Source organism: Balaenoptera physalus (genome assembly GCF_965194825.1).
Source record: "Balaenoptera physalus genome assembly, chromosome: 17".
Classification (NCBI taxonomy): Eukaryota; Metazoa; Chordata; class Mammalia; order Artiodactyla; family Balaenopteridae; genus Balaenoptera; species Balaenoptera physalus.
The window spans coordinates 11,469,159-11,494,695 of NC_138895.1; the positions used below are offsets into that span (position 1 = coordinate 11,469,159).

Below are 25,537 nucleotides of genomic sequence, written 5' to 3' on the forward strand. Positions count from 1 at the left end.
TGTCAGCTGTCCTCTCTACCAGACTCCTTGGGACAGGACTTTGTAGCTCTGTGCAGTCTCCATAAAGAATCCACCAGCCCACAGATCGATAGTGAGCAACGTGGAATTTTCTGCAGATTTTACCAGGGAGACATCATCAGTATATCATTTAAAAATGCTCATTGGATATGCTTGTTTTCCAAACTTTCATCTTCCTAACTGGGACCCACAGTAGTTTTCTTCTCTGTTCTTCGATCACACAGTATGGGTTCCCATCCTCCCCTATTAATGATGCAGAGACCAGTTCCCCTTAGGAGACAACAACAAAGCAACAAAATATTTCTATTACACCAGAGTAAAATCCTTAAGGATAGGTGACCACTTCCATGTACATGGTGCCATGTACTCTTCTGTGCAGCCCTGGGTGGTAGGAATTACTCTCCATAGATGATAGGTAAGAGAACTAAAGTCTAGGGAACTTTACAGTTAGTTTGCAAAAAGAGGTGAAGTAAAACCCAAATCATATGACTCCAAGTCAGGGCTATTTTTGCACCACACAGGGAACAAGGCACTCTTGGACATTTAACATGTAGGGGGAAGGAAAAGATTGTTGCCCTTTTGTTACAACCCTAATCACAAAAGGATAATAAATTTTGTCAAGAATGAGTTTTAGAGGTCTTGATTAAATCCACTATCAGCTTCTGGAAAGGGCGTTTTCTAAGAGAGGAAGTGACCAAGCCAAAGGAAATCAGGGACTCCTAGTTAAGAAAGGAAAGAAGAGCCCTCACACGGGATATTTCTCTACAACTTTGTTATTTTGTTCAACTCATTTTGTCAGCAGGGTTTCTCTTAGACTATGAAACAGAAGAAGAAGAAAATCTTTTCTTAACCATAATACACACGTGCCATGAGAGAGATGAAGCAAGAAACCCAGCTATTTTATTGCCCTAAGGCATTACTCATTTTCCTGACACATTATGTTTTTAATTAAAATTGCATGTGAGTTAATTAAAATATTCACTCGGGCCCTTTTCCCCCTCCCCTTGCATAGATTCCTTGTTCCTCTTTAAGCTTTTTGGTAAAACTCAGTTTCGTTTTAACTTTGTTGCCTTTATCACCTGCAGCTTTAGCAGAGTCTGTATACAAAGCTAACTGAAAAAAATCTAATTTAAAAAATTCATTCTTTATTCCTGTCCTGCCCCTAGGTTCTTCAGAACCTTTTTTTTTTTTCACACACACACACTGTATTTTATTTTTACAAGAGATAAATAGACTGACACCAAGCATTGTACATGCTTTTTTTAAGATTCCACATATATGTGTTAGCATACGGTATTTGTTTTTCTCTTTTTGACTTACTTCACTCTGTATGACAGTCTCTAGGTCCATCCACCTCCCTACAAATAACTCAATTTAGTTTCTTTTTATGGCTGAGTAGTATTCCATTGTATCAGACATACAGAGTGGACTTGAGGACATGGGGAGGAGGAAGGGTAAGCTGGGACAAAGTGAGAGAGTGGCATGGACATATATACACTACCAAATGTAAACTAGACAGCTAGTGGGAAGCAGCAGTATAGCACAGGGAGATCAGCTTGGTGCTTTGTGACCACCTAGAGGGGTGAGATAGGGAGGGTGGGCGGGAGATGCAAGAGGGAAGAGATATGGGGGTGTATGTATATGTATAACTGATTTATGTTGTTATAGAGAAGAAACTAACACACCATTGTAAAGCAATTATACTCCAATAAAGATGTTAAAAAAAAAATTCTTAAGCAGCCAGGGGTGGAGCTGTTATGGCTTATGCATTCCTTCCTATTTACTTAATCAAAAACATGAAATTGGCATTGATAGAAAGCATATTAAAAAGGGGTCCTTTGATTTCTCTTGCGATAGACATGTTACATCCATCTGCAGTCCTTTGTTCTGGAAAAGATCATCATTTATGGCACCTATGGTTGTATAACCTCAGCTTTCCCTGTTTACAGCTGATAGATTAGCCTTTGATAGACATTTATCTAGGTCATCCTATCAATTGACAAGTCAGTAACTCTGAGTAACCCTGAGAGACAGAATCCCTCTTGAAAATGTTGATATAGAGACACAAAGACCTCGGTCACCGATGGGGTCCCTGTTGGACCTATGAGGACAAATAGGCCAGGGCTGGAGGCCAGGTTGGCTCATTTGCAAACAGAGGAAATTGATTGAAAGGAAGAACAGACAGCAAGAATCAGAGGGAGTTGCAGCCACATGGCTTCTGAGCCAGACAAGAGAGAAGCTCCAGTTCTGGCGTCTTCCCATGCCCCTTCTCCTGAGGACTGGCTGTGTCCTTACTGTGCCCTTGAGATGTTTTGGGGGGTTTTGTTTTTTGTTTTACAATAGGTCCCTCTTTTCAGAGTCAGCTAAAATGAATTTTGGATCCTTGTGAACAATGAGCTCTGACTAAACTATCCATGCTTCAAAGCTCCGTATATCCCTAAGCAGCCCTGATAGAGATAATATTAAAAAGCGAAATCATAAAATGAGTAGTACGACGCCACCTATTGCAGTTTAAGAACGTACAGGCTGAAGGTCCACGGGCAAAGTGAAGTTCAGGGCTGAGAAGAATATTTTTTAACAACCACATTAGAATCCCTTTTATGAAGAGTTAGGGGGAAAATTTTTCTTCTGTATTTTTTTTCCATCTCCAGTGATGTTTCATCACCTCAACAGTGTGTTAATGTGTCTGAGAAACTAGTGCCCTGGGCAGCTGCCTGGCTGGCGCACTTGCTCATTTCTCCCTGCTACCTAGGTAAGGGCGGCCGTGTCTTTCTCCTCAGATCCGATTTCTAAAGTACCAACATTAGCCCGGTTGGGTGTGATGCTGACCCAGTTTTGATTTTGTGCCGTGACTGGACAGCTCCCTGCCTGGGACCTGCGATCTGTTAATCCTCCGAACTCTTGAACCTCTTTCCCAGCTTAAATTCAATGGCCTAGCATTATAATTCCATCCTAATTCTTGATGGCAAAACCATGGCTGAGGTTTACACTCATATCACTAACCTAGTTCTTGGCTGCATTTGGACAGTGTGTGGATGGAGAAAAACTTAAAACTACCCTAACTGGCCTCCCTTCAAATTAACGGTTGTGAACCTCAGGTGCACCCACGATGTTGCCTGGGCAGTCGTGCCGTTTTCCCAAGTTCATCCATCCTCTCACTCTCCTAGACCACCTTCTCACTCTCCTCAACCTCCATACCCCTCCTAAATGCACTCTTATTGTTGGAAGCTGTGGAAGCTGTCTTCTGATTGTTCCAGTTTTTCTCAATGAAATGGGAAGCAAAGACATCAGTTGGGAGTGAGGATGGTAAGGATAAGAGTACGTATTGGAGATGTGGGGTGTGACACTCCCCTGATACAAATATTTACTTTCACACCTGCATTGTACCCTGGGTGATTATACGGATGAACCCTCAGTGCTCCTACCTATTGTCAACCTCTCCACTGATGCAGTGAGTGGATCTCATACTCTCTACGTGAGGATCTTGCTCCAAAGCTCCTCTCTCCTACGTTATCAATTTGCCCTTTCTTCTGGAGCCTCCTATAAGCAAAGCATCTCACTGGTATTTCCTTCTTCTTAAATTCTTTCTTGAGTCTTCTTTCCCCTTCAGCTACCGTCCCTTCACTCCCCCTCCCTAACTGATGAACTTCTTGGTGAAATTTACTGAACTAGCGCTTCCTGTTCCTCTTCTCTCATTCCCTCTTGAATCAACTCTGATCAGTCTTTGGTCCCCACCCACCCCATCAAAACTCTTCTCATCAAGTCTCCAATGACCTTTACATTTCTAAACCCAATGGCCAGTTCTCAGTCCTTACATACTTGACTACTCAGCAGTGTTTAGCAGAGGTGAGCACTTCTTCCTCTGTGATACATTTTCGGCACTTCGCTCCTAGGACATCATACTCTACCATCCTGCTAGACCCTTCTGCTCCGTCTTCTTTGCTGCTGCTGCTTCTCCCCAACCTCTTGATGCTATGCTTCCCCAGAAATTAGTTCTTCTATCTTTTCTTATATCTCTACAGGCTCACCCAGGTAACAGTATTGAATCTCATGTTTTAAAATAGAATTTCTATGCAAATAACTCCCAAATTTATATCTCGAACTCAGACATTTCTTCTGGAACCAGACCCCTTTACTCCTCTGCCCTGTTGATAGCTTCATTTGAATATGTATTGGGAATCTAATATTTCAAACGAAAACTCAACTCGTGATATTCTTTCCACTCATCTGCCTTATCCATAGCTTTCTCTCTCTCATTGGAGGGCAGCTCTATCCTTCCTGTGTCTCAGCCCAAAACCTTCTAGTAATCTGAGATTCCTCTTTATCTCTCTTTCATGTTCACGGTCATTATTTTCTATGATTCTATGTCCTTCACCTTGAAAATATTTATCCAGAATCTAACCACTTGGTGCGTCTCCATTGCCACCCCATCTGTCCATTGATGATGATCCCAGCAAGAACCTTGTAACTGGGTTTCTCTGGTTCCCAGTTCGTGCCTCTACTGTCCATGGACAACAGAGCAGCAAGAGTATTTCTTCTGCTAAAAATCTTGCGATGGCTCCCTGTACTCAAAGTAGAAGCCAAGTCCTTGTAAGGGCTAACAATGGGCCACACAGAGCTCACTCATTTCTAGACACCGTGACTCTGCCTATCCTTCAGGATGCCAAGAGCGCTCCGCTGACCCTTCAGCCTTCCCACGCTAAATCCTTCACCTTAATTTGAATGAGGTCTACCCTGACCACCTATTTAAAACTGCAACCTCTTGTACCCTGTTGTCTTGTAACCTGCTCCATTTTGTTTTCTACAGAGCTGCTTATCATTTTCTAACATATGATTGACATTTTTATTATTTGTTTATTCTGTTTTTATTCTATGGATTGTCTCCCACATATGCAAATGTAATCTCCCTCTAAAATTAGGGGTCTTGTGTGTTTTTAGCATTAATATTTCCACACATCTAGAATAGTATGCTTGGCATAGAGTAGGTGCACATTCAGTAGCTGTTGAATGGATGAATGAAGTCTTCTAAGCTGAGGAGGCAGATCAGAGATTGGGGAGGCAAAGATGACTAGAATTTGCAAGGAAGAGTAAAAGATAAAGAGTTCCAAAAACCTAAATATAGATACTCTTAAGTCTTCTGTCTAATACTAAATGTGACATGTAAAGGGTGAGACTCCGTGAAGCTGGGGGAACAACAAATCCCAGGGAAAGAATAACTACTTGAGAGCTGTGAGCTAGAAAGCTACTCGAGCCTGAACATGGTTGTCCTGACCGACCAGAGTGGTGAGCCCTCCGTGAACACCAGGTGCACTCGGTAAAGCCCCCATCAAGGTCATGCCTTAGGAGCAGTGCCAAACTAGCCCATGAGGAAAGGCTACCCTAGACCTGCCTAAACAAAGCTTGAAAACAGGCCTTAAAAGTTTCAAGCTAATCTATAACTAAATCCATGCCCTGTCAGACAAATCAACACTCTTTAAAGAAACAACAGGATCCAGACACAAAATCCAGACAATGAAAAGAAAACAAGAAAATCCAAACACTGGATATTGTAACATTTATAATATCTAGCATCTAAATTTTAATAAATACTGGACTTGCAAAGAAGTAGGAAAATGTAACTCATAACCATGAACAAAATCAGGCAAAATGTGTAAAAAAGAAAAACTGTCTTTGGTGCTTTCTTCCTGCACATTCAGTGAAATCCCAAGAGCTCAAAGCCTTCCCAAGATGGCAACATGCATCCCAACCTCAAGGTGCTCAGAGCTCCAGATGGTAATGTCCTCTCTTCTTTCTCTTTCTCCATACCCAACAGCACTCACTTGATTTACCTTTAAATTATTCTTTGTAACTGAGTTTCTCTTTCCTGTATGTATCAAGATTGCAACTAGCTAAAACATGAGTATGTATTGTAATGAGGAAAGGCTAGACCTGTAACTTTGTAACTGAGTTTCTCTCTCCTGTATGTATCAAGATTGCAACTAGCTAAAACATGAGTATGTATTGTAATGAGGAAAGGCTAGACCTGTTAAAACTCCCCTCCCTATTACTATGTGGGGCTTCGCTTTACCACCTTATGGTATTATTGTCTTACTCTAAATTGTAGGAACTTTACTTCAATAAGGGGAGAGGTACTGGGTGGAAAAGATCACTTTGAATATTGGAAACTCATGGAACCACCTATTGATAGGGCGTAGGTGGACAATCTACTTTGAGTTTCTTATCTGAGAGCCAAACCAGTCATGATTACTGTTACTGAGGCACAAGACCAGGAACAGACAGGCTATGATGGTGATGAGATGCAAAATCACCAAATATTGGCCAGATTTCCTTAATTTTCTTCTGCCTTAGATTGGGATTATGGTGCTTGAGACTAGCATGGGGTGTACCTAGCAAAAAATATCAAAAGGCCCCAGTGAGGAATGGAGTGGGTAAGAGATTCAAGGAATTAAGAGCCTGACAGGAAAACATCAGTATTGCTGAATAAAAAAAGAGTAGAAAACTCTTCAGTGAGCAATGGTAACTCTCAGTTTATCTTAAGACCTTCTGGATATTTATACAGAGAGATTCAAACTCTGCAGCTCAATCTTTTGACTTATCCTTGGAAATGATCATTTTATTGACTGTTGTAGCTAAACATTCACCAAAATGTTTAGTTTAACCTAAGATATGTTAATGTATTTCTTTCATGGAATCAGATAACTACCTAATTTTATAGAAAAATTACCAGCGTTTCTTTATTTTTTTAATGATTTAAACTCAGCAGGCCTCTCACCTCAGAAATAGCAAGCCATTATTTAATTCCAGAAGTTCGCTAGTGTGACATTTTAGGCATTTTGAAAAGCGCATAAAAGATAAGGTTACCTGACAGTTAGGGCTGTTACACAATTTCATTACACTGATAACTACCAGAGCTATTTCATTTGCATGAAACCATTTGATTATGGCATTAGGAATCAAATGATATTGTGTTTGGAACCATTTGTGTATGCTATTTATTTTAGCATAATACATATTTATTGGTGTTTTATTCACAATATTAAGTCACATGTTAATAACAGTTTAAGAGACTTTAGAGCATTGCCTTTTCAACAAGTTCATGAGTAATTCCACAAGGTACACATTCCATGAAGGGCTCCTAATCACATACACAAAGCAGCATTTCTTCCAACACTGAGCAAATACTTATGTGATATCATCCCCTTTCTAGGATTGCCAGATTTAGCAAAATAAAATATAGGACACTGAGTTAAATTTGAATTTCAGATAGACAATGAATAAATTTTTAGTGTAAGTATGTCTCGTGCAATATTGGGGACATACTTATACTAACAATTATTTATTGTTTATCTAAAGTTTAAATTTAATTGTATTTTATCTGAGAATCCTACCCCTTTGTGCTAGAAAGATGAACTTATTAGCTACTTTTTAAGATATTCAACCACAGATATTGCAAGCTAGTACAGGCCATATAGAAAATTCACTTCAGTAACAAGGCGTTTAGAGATGACTTAAGCTATCAACTCTCCACTCCCAACAAATCCCCTGCCATTTGGGTCTTGGATGTTGCCAGAGAGAGCTGGGCGATATCCCTTTCCCATAAATTAGATTTAGTGAATTACATTGTGTGGAGGAGCCTATTGGGTGTAAAACATTTTTAGATCTTGATTTAGAACTTCATTAGCCCCATGGGAAGTTTAATTTTTTAAAAAATAATTGGCTGGGGTGGCCCAGCCCATCCTATTGGGTTGCAGAAAAACACAATTGAGCCCCTGATAGGAAACTCACCATCAATACTGATGGAAGCTGGCCTGAAGATCTACCTCCACCAACAAAGCCAAGTTGCAAAAGGGGGATGGATACAGGTTCTGGCTTGTCTTGGACTGTGTGAATTCTCAGGATCTTCACTAGTGAGAGCAAGGGATACATTTAGAATAGCGCCTTACTGGGGCTTCAGCTTGGTGCTCAGCAGTTGCCACTAACAGCCACCTGATGGTGCTAATGGCAATTCAAGACCTGTAGGTGAACTGATGGGAGGCTGGTCTAGAATTCTCACCCTTTCTTCCCATGCCCAACTTTGTGCCCCTGTGCTCATCCCCGCTTCTTATTTTCATTGAGAGGATTTGGAAAGGAGTTACAGATGAAGAATACAACCAAACCACATCTGCATCACATCTGAATTGTGTGGCTAAACTAGTGATGTAGAGGCTGATACTGATTCAGAGCTACTGCCAGTGAATGAACTGCCCACGTTTCCAGGAACTGTCAACGCCATCTACCTCTGTGTGTGATTTGTGGATGATTTGTGTGCCTCTTGCCAACAGAGTTCATAAACTAAAGATTAACGAGAGGAAAAGGCAACCCACTGGGGGCAAAACATTAGTAAAGCAGGAAGGTCTTTTGCTTTTTGGAGCTGGAGTAACCAGGAGGATTCATCATTGTTTCCGCTGACTTTGGTGTCTAGCCAAGCCAGAGGCCCGACTGCAAGCATAGTTGGCTCCATCTCCCCCTCTGCCAGCCTCGGTGTCCCAGCGATCCTACCACCACTGCACAAGTTGTTGCCAGACTCCAAAACAATAGTCGTTCTCCTTCTTCCTCCTCCTTTGCTATTTTTAGAGAAATTTGAATAACAACCTATTCCCCTCATTTATTATTCTTGATGAATAGTAAATTATTCTAATAGCATTGACTGTTCTATTCATTTATTATTTGAGGATGATTAGAAGTGAATAGCTATTATAAAGCCTCACCAGTTCCAAAAATTAGACTTTAGGATTTTGTGTTTCCTTTTGGCTCTGAGTAATTATCTGTAATTCTGTCACACTCACACTTTCTTCTTTCCCAGTCATGGTCCGTTTTGACTCCAGAATCATGATACCCAGTACTTAAATGTTCATCTAGAGAGGTGATCAATGAGCCTCTGAAATGTGATCTCCTCCAGACATACAGGGTTTTAAAATTATGTTTAGGTTCAATAAGGCTTTATAGCTTCCTCCCAACTGTATTATTTAAGGGTAGAGAATACTGAGTAAGACATGGCTTGCAGATGACGACAGAGGTACATGCCAGGATAAATCACACTGCTATTTACAGAATAGACTGTGAGGTTCTAACCTGAGGGCAAAAGAAGATGTAGGGTGAAACAATTATTTTTTTATAATGAGACTTGTTATAGAACCCTCTAATCTGGGCATTTGAGGCCTTAACCTACCTCCTCAGCCTTATCTCCCTCACCACGCTCCAAACATTCTTCACCCAAGTCAAGTGGACCCATTCTGTTTCCCCAAATATGATGTCAGCTTCCCCACAATCTAAATTTTCTGCTTTTCATGGCCTGGAATATCTTTTCAGCTTCTCCATACTACCTCTCCATCTCTACCTATTAAAATATAATTGTTCCATGAAGGATCACTTTGAATTCCTCTTGAATCCCCTCATCTTAAAATGTTTTGTCCCTTCTACAATAGTACCTCCTTCCTCTAAAAGACTTCATTCACAGTCGTTCACTGTCATGTATAAGAATACATTCAGGTTTTATAGGGCTTCATGCTTACATAATTTGGAGAATCCTCCCAAGAAAAAAGAATATAAAATTACAAATACTAATATAGTTACAAAAGAGAATGTTCTGGGGTGATATCAGTGTAAATGGTGACGTAAGGACCTCCCAAAGTCCACCCCTTCATAAGAGCAACAACAACAACAACAACAAAACTGAAAAATCGGCAGAATCAAAAATTTTGAACTTTAGAAACTAACTGAAAGCTTGAAGCAATTCAGGGAGTGCCTCTTCAAGAAAATGGCTGATTCTTGGAAAGAACAATGAGCTCTGTGGCATTTTAATTTACTCTAGTCTCATTCCAGCTCCCTCAGTAGTAGACTTAAAAATAATAGACCACATTCCCAGCACTGGTGCTGGAGGAAGAAGAACGGATGTTATTTGCAAAGAATTGTTATTTTTTGTTTTGACTAGTCTTGCTCAAAAGGTTTGTCTTTATCTTACCTAACTAAGAACATGCCCAATCCTAAAGCTGCAATGGATGGTGGGTAGGTTTAGGAGGCTGAGGTTGGTACATTCGTTGAAAATATTTACAGGTAAATGTTTTAGTTGCTATCGTCAGAGGCGATGCATAACTGTTGGAGAAAACAATAGACTAACCAGAAAGCTTGGAAGGAAAGGCTAGGGAATGAGAAGCTTCCAGAAGTAACAGCTTTGAAAGGCTCTGAAATAGTTCTGAGAATCTAGAAGGCCACACACATGCCCAGGGCTGTGTGCATGCTAAAGACTCAAGAAAATCCTAAGCACTCACCTCTGGCTAACCTTGAGACTATATGCAGGAAAAAAGTGAAAGCTAAGGCAGAGTTATAAACTGCTTGAAGAAGAGTTAAATGCATACCCCAATAAAGAGGGAGACCCTCTGCAAAGACTAGGAATTTTTGTTGATTCAAAATACTTTAAGAAAATTTTGTCTAATATTTAGCTGACCACTAAGCAAATGGAACAAAGATACCAGTGGCCACACATGACAAAGAATACAGACTTTAAAAAATTAGTTGAGAAAAATCACTAAACAAACAAACAACAACTGCAACAGAGAGCAACAACAAATCTCAGAGAAGGGGTAGAATCTGACTTCCAAAGTTGCCACATTATAGTATTCAAAATGTTCAGTTTTCATCAAAAATGTTGAAGCATGCAAAGAAACAAGAAACTATGACCTAGGGAAAATAATAAAAAGTAATTGATAGAAACTTTCCCTGAGGAAGTGCAGATGGTGAATTTATTAGACAAAGACTTTATATCATCTATTTTAAGTATCTTCACAGAGCTAAATGAAACAATGTCTAATAATTAAAGGAAGGCATGCAAATAATGTTTCATCAATAAAGAGACAAAAATTATTAAAAGGAACCAAACAGAAATTCTGGAGTTGATATATACAATAATTGAAAAGAGAGATTCACTAGGGATCAACAGCATATTTGGATGGAAGAAATAATCAGCAAACTCAAAGATAAGTCAGTTAGATTTATCTGGGGAATCTTGAAAACAGCATGAGAGAAGTGACTCATCACATACAAGGAAACTTCAAAAACATTAACATCTGATTTCTCATCAGAAACCCTGGAAGCCAAAAGCCAATGGATAAAATATTCAAAGTGTTAAAAGGGGAAAAAAAAAACACAAAAAAACCTGTCAACCAAAAGTTCTATATTTGGCAAAACTATGCTTCAAAAATGAAGAAGAAAGTAAAACTTTCCCAGATAATCAAACTAGCACACATGCCCTACCAAAAACAAAAACAAAAACAAAAACTTACAGAAGTTTTTCATGTTGAAATGACAGCACATGAGACAGAAATTGGAAGCCACATGGGGAAAAAAAAAGAACACTGGTAAAGGTAACTATATAGGTAAATATAAAAAACAATATTAATAGTTTTTGTTTGTTGTAACTCCTCTTTTTTTCTATATGACTTGAAAGACAAATGCATAAAACAACCATTATAAATCCATGTTGATGGGCACTCAACATATACTGATGTAATCTGTGATACTAACAGCATGAAAAGGGGAGAGAATGGAACTATATAAAGCCAATGTTTTGTATCCTATTGAAATTTAGTTGGTAATAATCTGAACTAATTTTTATAAATTAAAATGTTAATCATAATCCTCAAGGTAACCACTAAAAAAATAGCTTTAAAATGTACTTTAAAGAAATAATGAAGATATTAAAATGAAGATAAGAAAATGTTTAACACAAAAGAAGACAGCAATAGAAAAACTGAGGAACAAAAACCATAGGAAAAAAATCAAAATGTTAGACTTAAGACCTTCCTTATAAGTAATTATATTAAATATAGATGGATTAGGCTCTTCAACTAAAAGGCAGAGATTGGCAAAATGGATTTTTTAAATGGTCTAACTATACAAGCCAAATTTTAGATTCAAAGATACAAATACTTTGAAAGTAAAAGGATGGAAACAGATGTTCAATGCAAACAGTAGTGAAGAGAAAGCTGGAGTGGCAATACAAATATCAGACAAAAGAGACTTTAAGACAAAAATTATTAAAATACACAAAGAAGGACACTGTATGCTGATAAAAGAATCAATCCATCAATAAGATATAAAAATTATAAACATATGTGCACCTAACAACAGAGACTCAAACTACATGAAGCAAAAGTGGATAGAATTGACAGGAGAAATAGAATGTTCAAAAATAATAGTTGGTGTCATCAATACCCTTTTTAATAATGCATAGAACAACTAAACAGAAGATAAGCAAGGAAATAGAAGGCTTGACCATTACTATAAGCCAAGTAGACCTAAAAGGTTTCTATGGAATACTACACCCAACAGCAGTAGTATACACATTTTCTTGAATGCATATGGAACATTTTCCAGAATAGACCATGTGTTTGGGCACAAAACAAGTCTTAATAAACCTAAAAATGTTGAAATCATACAAAATATGTTCTCTGACCACAATGGAATGAAATTAGAAGTCAATAGAGAATTTAATTTGGAAATTAGAAAATACTTTGACATGAACAAAAATTAAAATACAATATACCAAAACGTATGGAATGCAGTGAAAGCAGTATGGAAGAGAAATTTACAGCTGTAAACATGAACATTAAAAAAGAAGAAAGATCTCAAATCGATAACCTAAACTACTTCAAGAAACTATGAAAAAGGAAAACTAAACACAAAGCAAGAGGAAGGAAGGAAATAATAAAGATTAGAGCAGGGAGAAATAAAATAGAGAATAAAAAACAATAAAGAAAATCAACCAAACCAAAAGTTGATTCTTTGAAAACATCAACTGAATTGACAAATCTTTAATTAGACTGAGAAGAATAAAAAAGAGAAGACTCAAATTACTAAAATCAGGAATAAAAGCAGGACATCACAACTGACCTTACAAAAAATAAAAAAGATTATTAGAGTATGCTGTAAACTATTTTTAGCCAACAATTAGATAACCTAAATAAAATGGACAAATCCCTAGCAGGACACAAGCTACCAAAACTGACTCAAGAAGAAATAGAAAATAAAATAGACAAATAACAAGCTTAGAGTCTGATGAGTCAGTATTTTTTTTTAAATTCCAACAAAGAAAAGTCCATGACCAGATGGCTTCACTGGTGAAACTTACCAAATGTTTAAAGAAGAATTTACACCAATTCTTCTTCAACTTTTTAAAAAATAAAAGAAGAGGAAATACTTCCCGATTCCTTCTATGGAGGCAGTATTACCCTGGTATCAAAGACAAATAAAGACATCACTAGGGAGCAAACCACAGATAAATAAACCTTATGAATATTGGTGCATAAAATCCTCAGCAAAATATTAGCAACTCAAATCTCGAAGCACATTAAAATGATTACACACCTTAACCAAATGAGATTTATCTCAGGAATGCAAGTTTAGTTAAACATACAAAAGTCGATCCATGTAATATACCATATTCATAGACTAAAAGAAAAAATTCACATGATCATCTCAACTGACACAAAATCAAACACCCTTTCTTACAAAAACACTCAACCAAATAGAAATAGAAGGGAACTTCCTCAACCTGAAAAAGTACACCACAATGAACATCATTCTTAATCATGAAGGACTGAAAGCATTTTCCCCTAAGAACAGGAAAAAGACTAGGGTGTCTACTCTTGCCACTTCTATTCAACATTGTACTGGGAGTTTTAGCCAGAGAAATTAGTCAAGAAAATAAAATTTTAAAATATCCAGATTGGAAAGGAAAAGTAAAATAATCTCTATCTGCAGATGACATGATCTGATATTTAGAAAACTCTAAAACACACACATGCACAGAGAGACAGAGAGAGAGAGAGAGAGAAAGAAAATTATTAGAGCTAATAAATGAGTTCAAAAAAGTTGAAACGGGCTTCCCTGGTGGTGCAGTGGTTGGGAGTCTGCCTGCCAGTGCAGGGGACATGGGTTCGAGCCCTGGTTGGGGAGGATTCCACATGCCGTGGGGCAACTAGGCCCCTGGGCCACGACTGCTGAGCCTGCGCTCTGGAGCCCGTGTGCCACCAACTACTGAGGTGGCGCTCTGGAGCCAGCAAGCCACAACTGCTGAGGCCCGCGCACCTAGGGCCCATGCTCCGCAACAGGAGAGGCCACCGCAATGAGAGGCCCGCACACCGCAACGAAGAGTAGCTGTCGCTCACCACAAGGAGACCCGCACAGCGGCGAGGACCCAACACAGCCAAAAATAAATACATAAAATAAGTATATTTTTTAAAAAAAGTTGAAGGATATAAATCAATATTAAAAAATAAGTTATATTTTCGTACACTTGCAATGAACAATCAAAAAATGAAATTAATAAAACAATTCCATTTACAATACCATCACAAAGAATAAAATATAAAATACTTAGGAATAAATTTAACCAAGGAAGTACAAGTCTTGTACACTGAAGACCATAAAACATTGTTGAAAGAAATTAAAGAAGATCTAAATAAATGGGAAGCCATCTCATGTTCATGGATTGGAACACTTAGTATTTTTAAGAAGGCAGTATTCCCCCAAACTGATGTACAGATTTAACATGATCCTTATCAAAAGCCTAGCTGACTTTTTGTCAGGAATTGAGAGGCTTATCTTAAAATTCATAAGAAAATGCAAGGGACACATAATAACCAAACAATCTTGAAAAAAAAAAACCCCCATGAAGTTGGAAAAGCTATACTACTATATATGCAACTACAGTAATCAGTCTTGTACTGGCATAAGAATGGGCATATAAATCGGTGGCGTATAATTGAGAACCAAAACAACCCCGTACATGTATGGTCAATTTATTTCAAGGATGTGAAGCCATTCATTGGAGAAAGAATAATTTTTTTTCAGCAAATGGTGCTGGGACAACTGGATATCCCCATGCAGAAAAATGAATTTTGACCCCTACCTCATGCTATATACAAAACTTAACTCCTATTGTACCATAGACCTATACCTAAGAGCTAAAACTATAAAACTCTTGGAAGGAAACATAGGTCTATTTAGGCATCTGCAAATAATGTATCTGATAAGAGTCCAGTATCCCAAATATATAAAGGACTATTACAGCTAAGTAATAAAAAGAGAAACAACCCAATTAAAAAATAGTCAAAGAATTTGAATAGACCTAATTTGTCCAAAGAAGATGTACAAATGTCCAATAAGCACATGAAAATCATCTGTCATTAGGGAAATGCAAATCAAAACCACAGTAAGATGTAATTTCCACCAACTAGGATGACTATCATTTTAAAAAATGGAAAACAACAAGTGTTGGCAAGGACATGAAGAAATATGAACCCTCAGACATTTTTGGTGATACTGTTAAACACTGCAGACACTGTGGAAAACAGTTTCACAGTTCTTCAAAAAATTAAACATAGAGCTGCCATATGAGCAATTTTTCCAGAATTAGATAGTGGCGATGTTTCCACAGCATTGTGAATATTCTAAACACCACTGAATTGTACACTTTAAAATGGCTAATGTGACCAATTTTATGTTATATGAATTTTATCTAAAAATTAAATAATAGGGCTTCCCTGGTGGCGCAGTGATTGAGAATCTGCCTGCCAATGCAGGGGACATGGGTTCGAGCCCTGGTCTGGGAAGGTCCCACATGCCACAGAGCAATTAGGCCCGTGAGCCACAACTACTGAGCCTGCACGTCTGGAGCCTGTGCTCCACAACAAGAGAGGCCACGACAGTGAGAGGCCCACACACCGCGATGAAGAGTGGCCCCCACTTGCCGCAACTAGAGAAAGCCCTCGCACAGAAGCGAAGACCCAACACAGCCAAAAATAAATAAATAAATAAATTTATTTTTTAAAAAAATTAAATAATAAATGAATAACTAATTATTAGCTGAGTATTTTAGAATTAGAATATTAATAAAAAGTAATACAATTTAAATAATGTATAATATATTTTAAAACTGCTAGATTTGTAAACTTCACAACATACAGAAAAATAATTAAATGTTTATTTTATTAATGTAATATGATATATTTTGTCATATTATAATTATTTGTATCATTTATACATAAAACTATATAATATTTCTACTGATATATATTAACTGCATAGCATACCTCTAAAACTTCATTTTCCCTTCATTTTTATTTATTTTTTATTTTTATTTTTTTAATAAATTTATTTATTTATATTTTACTTTTGGCGGCATTGGGTCTTCGTTGCTGCACTCTGGCTTTCTCTAGTTGCAGCGAGCAGGGGCTACTCTTCGTTGCGGTGCACGGGCTTCTCATTGCGGTGGCTTCTCTTGTTGTGGAGCATGGGTTCTAGGCGAGCGGGCTTCAGTAGTTGCCGTGCATAGGCTCAGTCATTGCGGCGTGTGGGCTTAGTTGCTCCGCGGCATGTGGGATCTTCCCACACCAGGGCTTGAACCTGTGTCCCCTGCATTGGCAGGCGGATTCTTAACCACTGCGCCACCAGGGAAGCCCTCCCTTCATTTTTAGATGCATACTCTTTGATGACCTCTTTATATAATAGTAATTTTATATCATTTTCTACAGAGAGAACAGAAATAAGTCAGTCTTTCTAGTATAACTGATCAAAATGTGTTTTATTATTGATATTTGGGGTGAATCAAACACGCAGCTTCATACACAACACACTGTTTGGAGTACTGGTTCAGGTTTCTGCCCTGCAAACACAGAACTTCTGTTAACTTCTGCTTCACATGATTCCCCATCACAAAGGAGAAGAATGTATGGCATGTTATAATTGTATTCATTGAATTTTGAACATACTCCTGTGAGGAGAAAACAATTGTCTCAACTAGGGAATACTGAGAACCAAATACTCCGCTTAGAACTTTACATGTCTAGTACTTGGAAGTGTTTCTCACAGACTGGCTTCTTGCTTCCTGTATTTCAAGTCTTACTCATCTGCCATGACCCACCTTTGTCCTGTCCAGGACAAATGTGTATCCTGACGGGTCAGCACATTCACATCACACACCACATGATTTGGCACAGTGGGCTGTAGGAATGTCCTGGGACATTCTTCCTATAATGGGACAGGTAGGAATAATTGAAACTTAACTATAAGCAGATGTGACCAAAAAAATAAATAAATAAAACAAAAATATATCCCAGTAAACCCAACTTAAATGTATTCCTAATTCAACCTCTTCGAAGCTCTATCCCTAAAATTGCTATGGCCCTCCAGGTCACAAAGTAGAAGGGGAAGCCCTGGAAGGGAATTTGCAGTGACAGAGACAGTGGTCTTAAGAGATTGTGATGAGCACGGCTTGCTTTGGCAAAGCTTACAAAAACATATCGCGTGACCTTAGGAACAAATTGATGGGGGACCCCTCAGATCTGAGAAAGGGGTGTGTGGAAAAGAGAAGCACTGACTTTTTTGCCATCCTAGCTTATAGATAAATCTGCATTCTCTACGGTAGACTGCCAGGGTATACAAGTAACAAGTCCGCCATGCCTGTTACTTGGCTGATACAATACCTAGGTGGATGCCCCCTTCCTTCCAACAGTGTTATATGCTTTCTTCTGAGAGTTACCCACTCCATTAAAAGAGTATAGAATTCCCAGACAAAGAAGGACCATTTGGTCGTGGATAAAAGGGTCACTTCACTCGCCTGCTAGAACCACCACACAGGCTCTCAAGATTCATTTATAGTCCGTGTGGTGTTCAAATCCTGGCTCAGTCATTTACTACCTGTGTGAGGTTGGCCACGTTACTTTAACCTACCTGAGCTTATTTCCTCATCTGCAAAGTAAGCGCTGTTATATCTATGCCGTAGCATTGCTATGAAGAGTACGTGAAATAAACTATGTTAAGTTCCAAGCATAATGCCTTTTTCAGAGTGGGTGCTCAGTAAGTGGCAATTATTGTTTTTTTATTTGCCCTAGCCTCCCAGTTGACTTACTCAAAAACTTAGATTGTGAGCCCTAAAAGTGGAATCTATCAAATGATTCATCTTTGTGCCCGCTATACTTAGCACAGTATCCCTTACTGGCAGTAGGTGCATAGTAAATATTATGGAGTTGAATTGGCAGAATTTGGACAAAACTCTCCTTTGCCCAGCTACAGACTTCAGAAAAGAGTGCTCTCTTGCTTTTCTAACACAAATTACTGTATAGAAAACCTTCCCTCTCAGTGGGTTACTCCCTTCAGAGAATTACTATGCAATGGGTATCACATATTACAGGTTACTAATCCCGGCTCTCCTATTTACCAGTTGTATTGCCTTGGACAAATGACTTTGCACCCCTTTGCCTCAGTCTATTTATCTGTAAAGTGGGGATAATAACAGTTTCTACCTAATGAGGTTGTAGTAAAGATAAAATAAGTCAATACACGTAGAGAATGGACTTGAGGACACGGGGAGGGGGAAGGGTAAGCTGGGACGAAGTGAAAGAGTGGCATGGACATATATACACTACCAAATGTAAAACAGATAGCTAATGGGAAGCAGGCACATAGCACAGGGAGATCGGCTCGGTGCTTTGTGACCACCTAGAGGGGTGGGATAGGGAGGGTGGGAGGGAGACGCAAGAGGGAGGAGATATGGGGATGTATGTATATGTATAGCTGTTTCACTTTGTTATAGAGCAGAAACTAACACACCGTTGTAAAGCAATTATACTCCAATAAAGCTGGTAAAAAAAAAATGTTAATTTCCTCAAATTGAGATATATAGATATAATGCAATTCCAATTAGGATCTCAACAGGGATTTTTTAAAATTGTAATTAGATAAATGTTCATATGGAAGAATAAATGTGCAAGAATAGTCAAAGAAATTATTAAAAGGAAAAACTGTTATTTAAAAAGAGCAGAAGCAAAGTGTCAATATCTCTGTAACTTAGGTAGTGAGAATATAACGTGTATCATAATTATTGTTTGTATCATTATTATTTATGAAACATAAAAATGTTTCATAATTTAAAATAAAAAGTTAAAAGATTGTGTATGAGTTAGAATTATGTTTAGCTGCGTCTTTAGAAAATCCAAAATAAAAGTGGCTTTAAAAATAAATAAATAAATAAGTCAATACACACAAAGCTCTTAGGAAAGGGCACAACTGAGAAAATGTTTAATAAATGTAACTAGTTATTAGTCATCACCAAAATATTCCAGGCTCTGTGCTAGAATTTGGGTTTTCAGAGCTCAGTAAAATGCTACCGAGCACCATTCTATGGTGGGCCTTTCTGCAATAGTCTTTCTCATTCTTTTCTTACTTCTCAGTGTTCAGCCTCTGTTTGCTGTTTTTCTCCTCCAGCCTCCGCGCAGAACACATGAGGCTTGTGGCTGGTTCTTGTGTTTTAGTGACAGCTCATGAGGCTATTCACTTGCTTTTGAAATTCTTCAGTCTCAACACCTGAGCAAACTTTAGATTTGGTAGGATAAGCTGGATAGGAATCCATCCAAGGAATTTAATGAGAGGACTTAACAAAAGCTAACAGACCACTTCAGACTAATGCTCACCATAGGTAAATGTGTGTCTTTCCTCTAGTGACTGAAAACAGAAACATGATGAAGAGAAAGACTTGAGTATCCAGTACGAAGATGTCTGCACTGTGGGCTTAATTTTAGTAAGCATTTTGACATTTCACTACCATTTTAATGAACTAATAGTTTTTAAGAAAGAATAGAGCCTCACATTTATAAAGTGAATATTTTCATATTCTGTAGTGCCCAGTTGCATTTCCAAGCAGAATAAATCTTTCTTGTTCCTTGGACCTTTTTCCCCTTGACTTGAGCTGGTCATTGATCTACATAATCTCTAAAGTTCTTTCTACTTAATCCATTTTTGATTATAGGATCTCTACTAACTGCTATTTCTTTTCCATTTTTGTATTTGTTTCTATTAAATTTCAGTAGAAACAGCTAAAATCAAATCTGTCTCCACCTCTTGGAGACATAAATGGAATTATTTCATTGATGGATTCATTTTAATCATCTCTGTATACGTTTATTTAAGGACTGAAATTACATTGTGCCAAAGGGTGTAGTCTCAGCCAATGCTATTGAGACATCAGTTGAAAGGGTGGCAATCATATGGCAGGTGACTTCGGGTTGAGTGTTTCACTCCCTGACTATTTTGGCATCAGGATGATCTAAGTCATGTGCAGGTCTGGTGTTCCAATATAGTCATGCCCCCAAATTCATTTATGGACTTACCATGGGTAAATTTCTTGCATGTCTAAGCTCTGGCATCATTTATTAGGAAGATAAATGAGAGTAATTAAGCTTCAAGGCCAAAAGTGTTGAAACTTTTCAGAATCAGTGAGCTATTAAAATGATGGAGTGCTTGGCTCTGCCTAGGTAAGTCATGGTCTTTCACCTCCAGCTCTACCTCTTGGAGTGACCTCTGCTGGCTCTCCTAATAGTGCATGTGGTTTCCGTGCAGCCTAACGTAACCCCTCAGGCAATGGAATGGATGGATGGCCAGTCTGTTTTTAAAGACCATTTTGGCTAAATTATTTAACACTAAGCTAGGCAGATGATAAGCATTATCTGTCAGTTAATGTTTGTTAATCTATTAAACTGAATAGCTGCTGATCAACCGTCTCTTCTAGAAGAATAGCAGTTACTTCTTTTTACAAAGTAGACCCAGGTTTGTGTCTTTTTGTCTTTTTCTTGAAAATAAACCAAGTTTAGGATTTAATCATTTAAACAGCTAAAAGGTAAGTAATAAGATCATGTTGGTTTAATTTTTTATAAGTGATATGAACCAAATAATCAGGCCTCTTAACTTTCTTAAGAGAGAAAAGATTTTGACCAGAATCAGTAAGTATAAATAGACATGAGGGGAATACACTTGACTTGTATTTTCCTTTCTAAGTATACTCCTAAATTCCTGGGTAGTTTAGCAGATTCTGGGTGTGAAAAATACCATAGAGTTACTGTGAATTTGTGAATTATCCTCATTTGCTATTTTTCATTATCTGAGCTCCCACAATGCATCAGGGGACCTTGCAAAGCACAGTGTTTTCCATAATTTCCCTGGCCAGTGCTCTCACATTCTAAACTGCACAGGCATTATTTCACATTTCTGATCTTTATCATTATGAAACTTTTATTTTGATATGCACAAAACACTTTCCTTCCAATGAAGTAACAATTTCATAATGCTACTTTTTTTTCAAAACTTTACTGGTTTGAAAATATGAAGAAAAAGTCAAGTGAGACATTATAACATCTTTTCATTGTGGGTTTAAAAGATGTAGAACTTCAGCAAAGCAGAAGACCACACTAAAGAAGCATCATTATTGCTTAAACAGGACATTCTAATTATAACCTTGATGATTTTATTATTTTATGAAAAGGTAATTTTAATATCACCTGTGGTCAGAAATACTCTCTTAGAATTTAACACTTCTTGGATTTAACCAAAGATCCAGCACAAAATTTAAGAACTTAATTCATAAAGAAAATGTTGACTTGATGAACTTGAAAAAATACTAAGAACAGAATTCTAGTAAACCATTTTCATGCTAGTGATTTTTCTCTCTCTCAAAAGTCATGGTCTGCTTTCTCTTTCTAACTCTTCATTACCTTTTCAAGTTATTTCCTTGTCAGTTCTCTTCTATCCATAGGCACACACAAGCATGTGTTTTAAAAATCTTCCCATCTGACTGACCATATATTTAAGAAAGGAAATGCATATTTTGCATTATTTAAATTATTTAACATTTAAGCATTTTTTTTAAAGTATTGAAAAAGAAGTTATTTCAGAAAACCAGCATATTGTATCATTGGACATAGCAAAACAAAGTTTTTTGTTTGTTTGTTTGTATGTTTTCACAAAAATAGCATTCAGACTAGAATGCAGATTTCATAAGGGCAGGAATTTTTGTCTGTTACCTGCTGTAAATCCCAGACCCAAGACAGACAGCAAGTAGATGTTCAATAAACGTTTTTGAATGAATGAAAGAATTCAGCCACTGTTGTAATATTCTTTTTAATTCATATTTTAGGTGTATATTAGATTTATATTTTAGATTTCAGATTTATATATGCAAATTAAATATGGAAACTGGCCAACCTAATCACATTTAATTACATAAATCTCATTTCCTCATATAGTTTACTTCTTTCTGTCCCACCTCTAAAATTTTACATTCAAGTTCACGACCACCCTAAATAACCTTCAGCACTAGCTTTTAGAGCTTCACATTTTGTTGCTAAAGAGATTACACAGCAACCCATGACTCTCTAACACTGAAACTTCATTTATTGGAAAGATATATTTTAACCTCCCATTATTACTCTGTCTGAATCCACTTTGTTACTTTGCCCTCATTGTACACATTGTGAAATTAGAAATTTAAATATATTGGAAGAAATATATTGAAATTCAGATCACGACATTTTTGCCTTTCTAAAGAAATAATTCTTTCTAATTGTGTATAAAAAAACAAACAAACGAAAAGAATAAAGGAGGGAAGGAAAGAAAGAAAAAAGGGAAGGAGGAAGAAAGACTCTCAAGGGAAAATTAAAATGGAGAAAAATCAATATGAAAATATAGCAGGGTAAAAAAATAGGAGGGCACAAAATGATTTTCAAAGATAGTATTATTTATGTCATGTTTTCTTTGAATTTGGTCAGCAAGAATTTATTTCCTATAACCTGACAAATTGATAACATTAAGCTTTTGAATGTGCAGAGCTTAGAATCAGATCTTGATGGGTGGTGACTTATACTAGCTATGGCAACTTCTACTGGCAACTCCCAGTGTGTTAATATCTCATAACTACCTATCTGAATATCTTGTCTGCTGGTTCTGGAAACATGATGACTGTGGCATTAATTACATTATCTCATTTTTAAGGGACAATGACAGACCACCCTTTCCAAAAATATTTACTCCATTATTTTCCCAGATCTGAAACTCATGAATATTTCATTTGTTGAAGTCAAGGTAGATAAACTTTGTAGGTGAGCGTGCTAGCACAATTCTTGGAATAATCCGTGAACTGACCCTCTTCTGGTCCTGTAGCTCTACGTTCAGGAATGCATTCGGCACAATTTCTATTAGATCAAAGCCTGAGCATGATGGACGACACTGTGCTCCTTCCTAAGAGTATGTGCTGTGCCCTGTAGTCATGTGATCTCTGATAACTGTGTAAATCCAAGGTCAACAAAATGCATCAGAGTCAGATAACGTGGTCCCTGGCCTAGATCCAGGCTAGTCTATGTGCAGAACTACCTCAGCCTTGATTTAGAGAGAACATGTTACACTGCCGAGAAAGATCTCTTGAACTTGGAGCTTTCTCCCTTTCATTACGTGAGTGACTACAGAAGCCATCCCGTAGAGTCTATCCTCATGACACTTAAATGTGCTAGCTTCTCCCAGTCCCAGACTAGTGCCTCACACGGGTCCCTCAAAGAGAGAAAGTGACAGGAGAACATCATGAACTTTGGAATCAGAGAACTGGGCTCAGGTACAGCTCCATCTCTTCCTTACCCCCTCTGTGACTTGAGTGAAGCATATAACCTTTATGAGACTCAGTTTCCTCATTTGCGAAGTGAGAATAATTATTTGTATTCTTGGATAAAATAGATAAAAATAAGTACCATAATATCTAGTGTTTTCGATGTACTCTCATATTTAGTCTTTACAACAATCCCAATGTATGTATTTTATTACCATCATTTTATAGATGAAGCAATGGTGGCACAAGTAAGTTAAGTAACTTGCACAAAGTCCCCAAGCTAGTAAGGGTGGAGTCATTCAGCAACCACACTCTCAACCACCATGCTTTGCTGCATATGCTAAGCACCTACGGAGTTTCTGGTACACAGAAGATGCCAAATAAATGTCTCATTTGGACAACTGCAATAGCCTCTAATGCATTTCTTTGACTCAGATGCTACGCTCTCTAATATATCCTGCAAGTTCTTCTTAGAGCCAAGTCTCTGAAATGCAAATCTGATTTTGTCTCCAATTAAAACCTAAATACAGAAAAAATATTTACAATATTTTCCCATTGTCTAAGGAGAAAGAAAAGTCTGAACTCTTAAATATGCCATTATAAAGCCTTCCACAATATGGTTGCTACTTACTTTTCTAGAATTATCTTCTGACACTCTGCATCCCAGTCACCCATCCTCTTACGTTCTTGCCACAGCAGATGACGCACTGTTCTCAATTCCCTTCTACAAGGGAATTGAGAACTACTTACCTCTGCTGGCCTGGCTTGCTTCTTCTTCTGTGTATGGCCGTTTTCTATTCATCCTGCAAGGTCAAACTCAAATTCTATTCCTCTGCAAGGTACCCTTAGTCCCTTGAACTCCCACCCCCCTCAAGAGCAATCCATTGCTCCTTCCTCTGAACTCCAGAGCAATTGATTTGCACATATTAATTCCTCAACCACAAGCACATGACATCTGAACACATGCACGATCCACTGTATTCTCAGTGAGCTGAAAATTAAATTATGATTTGTTTTGCATTACTTCTGCAGGAGTACAAGGAAATCCAATTTTTGTCTTTGGGAGAAGGAGCAGTAGAAATGTGGAGGTTCAGGAAGAAATAGGAGTGTTCCTCCATCTTTCCCACCTCAAGGAGAGTAAACAGTCTTTTTATGTTTTCATATATTTTTAATGACTGGAGGCTTCCTGAAAGGAAATCAAGCCCTCCGTAGAAGGAAGTCGCTGAATAAGCCCTGTGCGTTTTGTGGATTCATAAAGGAAAGCAGCCAGCTCCCCGGGGGGCTTCCTGGGATTAGCAAAAGGATGAGAGCCTATGCTCCTCAGGGGACAGAAGCCTCAATTCACTCAGGCCACGCATGTTTTAATTGGCAGAACTCTAGAAAAGGAGTACATGTACCCAAAAGTTCCAGGCCCTAAGAGTGCTGGAGGCTAAGCGCCAAGCAGAGCGGGGAGGACGCTTCCTCAGGATTCCCTAGAGCCAGAGCTAGCAGCCCCAGACCCATCGGGCAACAGCTTGCGGAGCAGTACGGAGCTTAGGCAGCCGTGACAACGTCCTGTTCCCCACTGAATGTGGCTGATCAGTGCACCTCGTTTATGGTCCGTGTAAGGCCTGGGGTCTTTCAATGATACAGGTAAACCCGGGAGTGTGATAATCAACTTCTTGCCAGCAAGGCATCTGGGGTTTTCACTTAGTTTTTATTTAATTTGAAAAATTTTAAAATGTGACTCAGTTTATATCATAAAGTATGAAACAGTTCAGACTCATTCTGTACAGGCTTGCCTCGGAGATATTGCTGGTTCAGTTCCAGATCACATACGGCAATAAAGTGAGTCACACGAATTTTTGGGTTTCCCAGTGCATATAAAAGTTATGAATTACACTATACTGTAGCCTACAAAAAGACAATATATATACCTTAATTAAAAAATACTCTCTTGCTAAAAAATGCTAACCATCATCTGACAACGCAGAGTTGCCAACAAACCTTCAATTGGTAAAAAAGCGCAACATCCGCAAAACACGATAAAGCAAAGTGCAATAAAACAAAGTACGCCTG

The 25,537-nt window shown here is 38.0% G+C and overlaps 2 protein-coding genes across 11 annotated transcripts in view; one reads left to right on the forward strand and one right to left on the reverse strand.

Annotated features, from left to right (window-relative positions):
• LOC309646905 (uncharacterized protein) overlaps window positions 1-25,537 on the forward strand; it is a gene marked incomplete at its 3' end in the record, with an annotated part of 286,525 nt that overhangs the window by 138,206 nt on the left and 122,782 nt on the right. The window lies entirely within an intron of this gene.
• LOC309646916 (uncharacterized protein) overlaps window positions 1-25,537 on the reverse strand; it is a 192,871-nt gene that overhangs the window by 75,258 nt on the left and 92,076 nt on the right. The window contains exon 3 of the mRNA XM_082433759.1: window positions 24,230-24,282. Coding sequence (XP_082289885.1) covers window positions 24,230-24,282 — 53 coding nt within the window. The remainder of the gene's footprint in view (window positions 1-24,229; window positions 24,283-25,537) is intronic.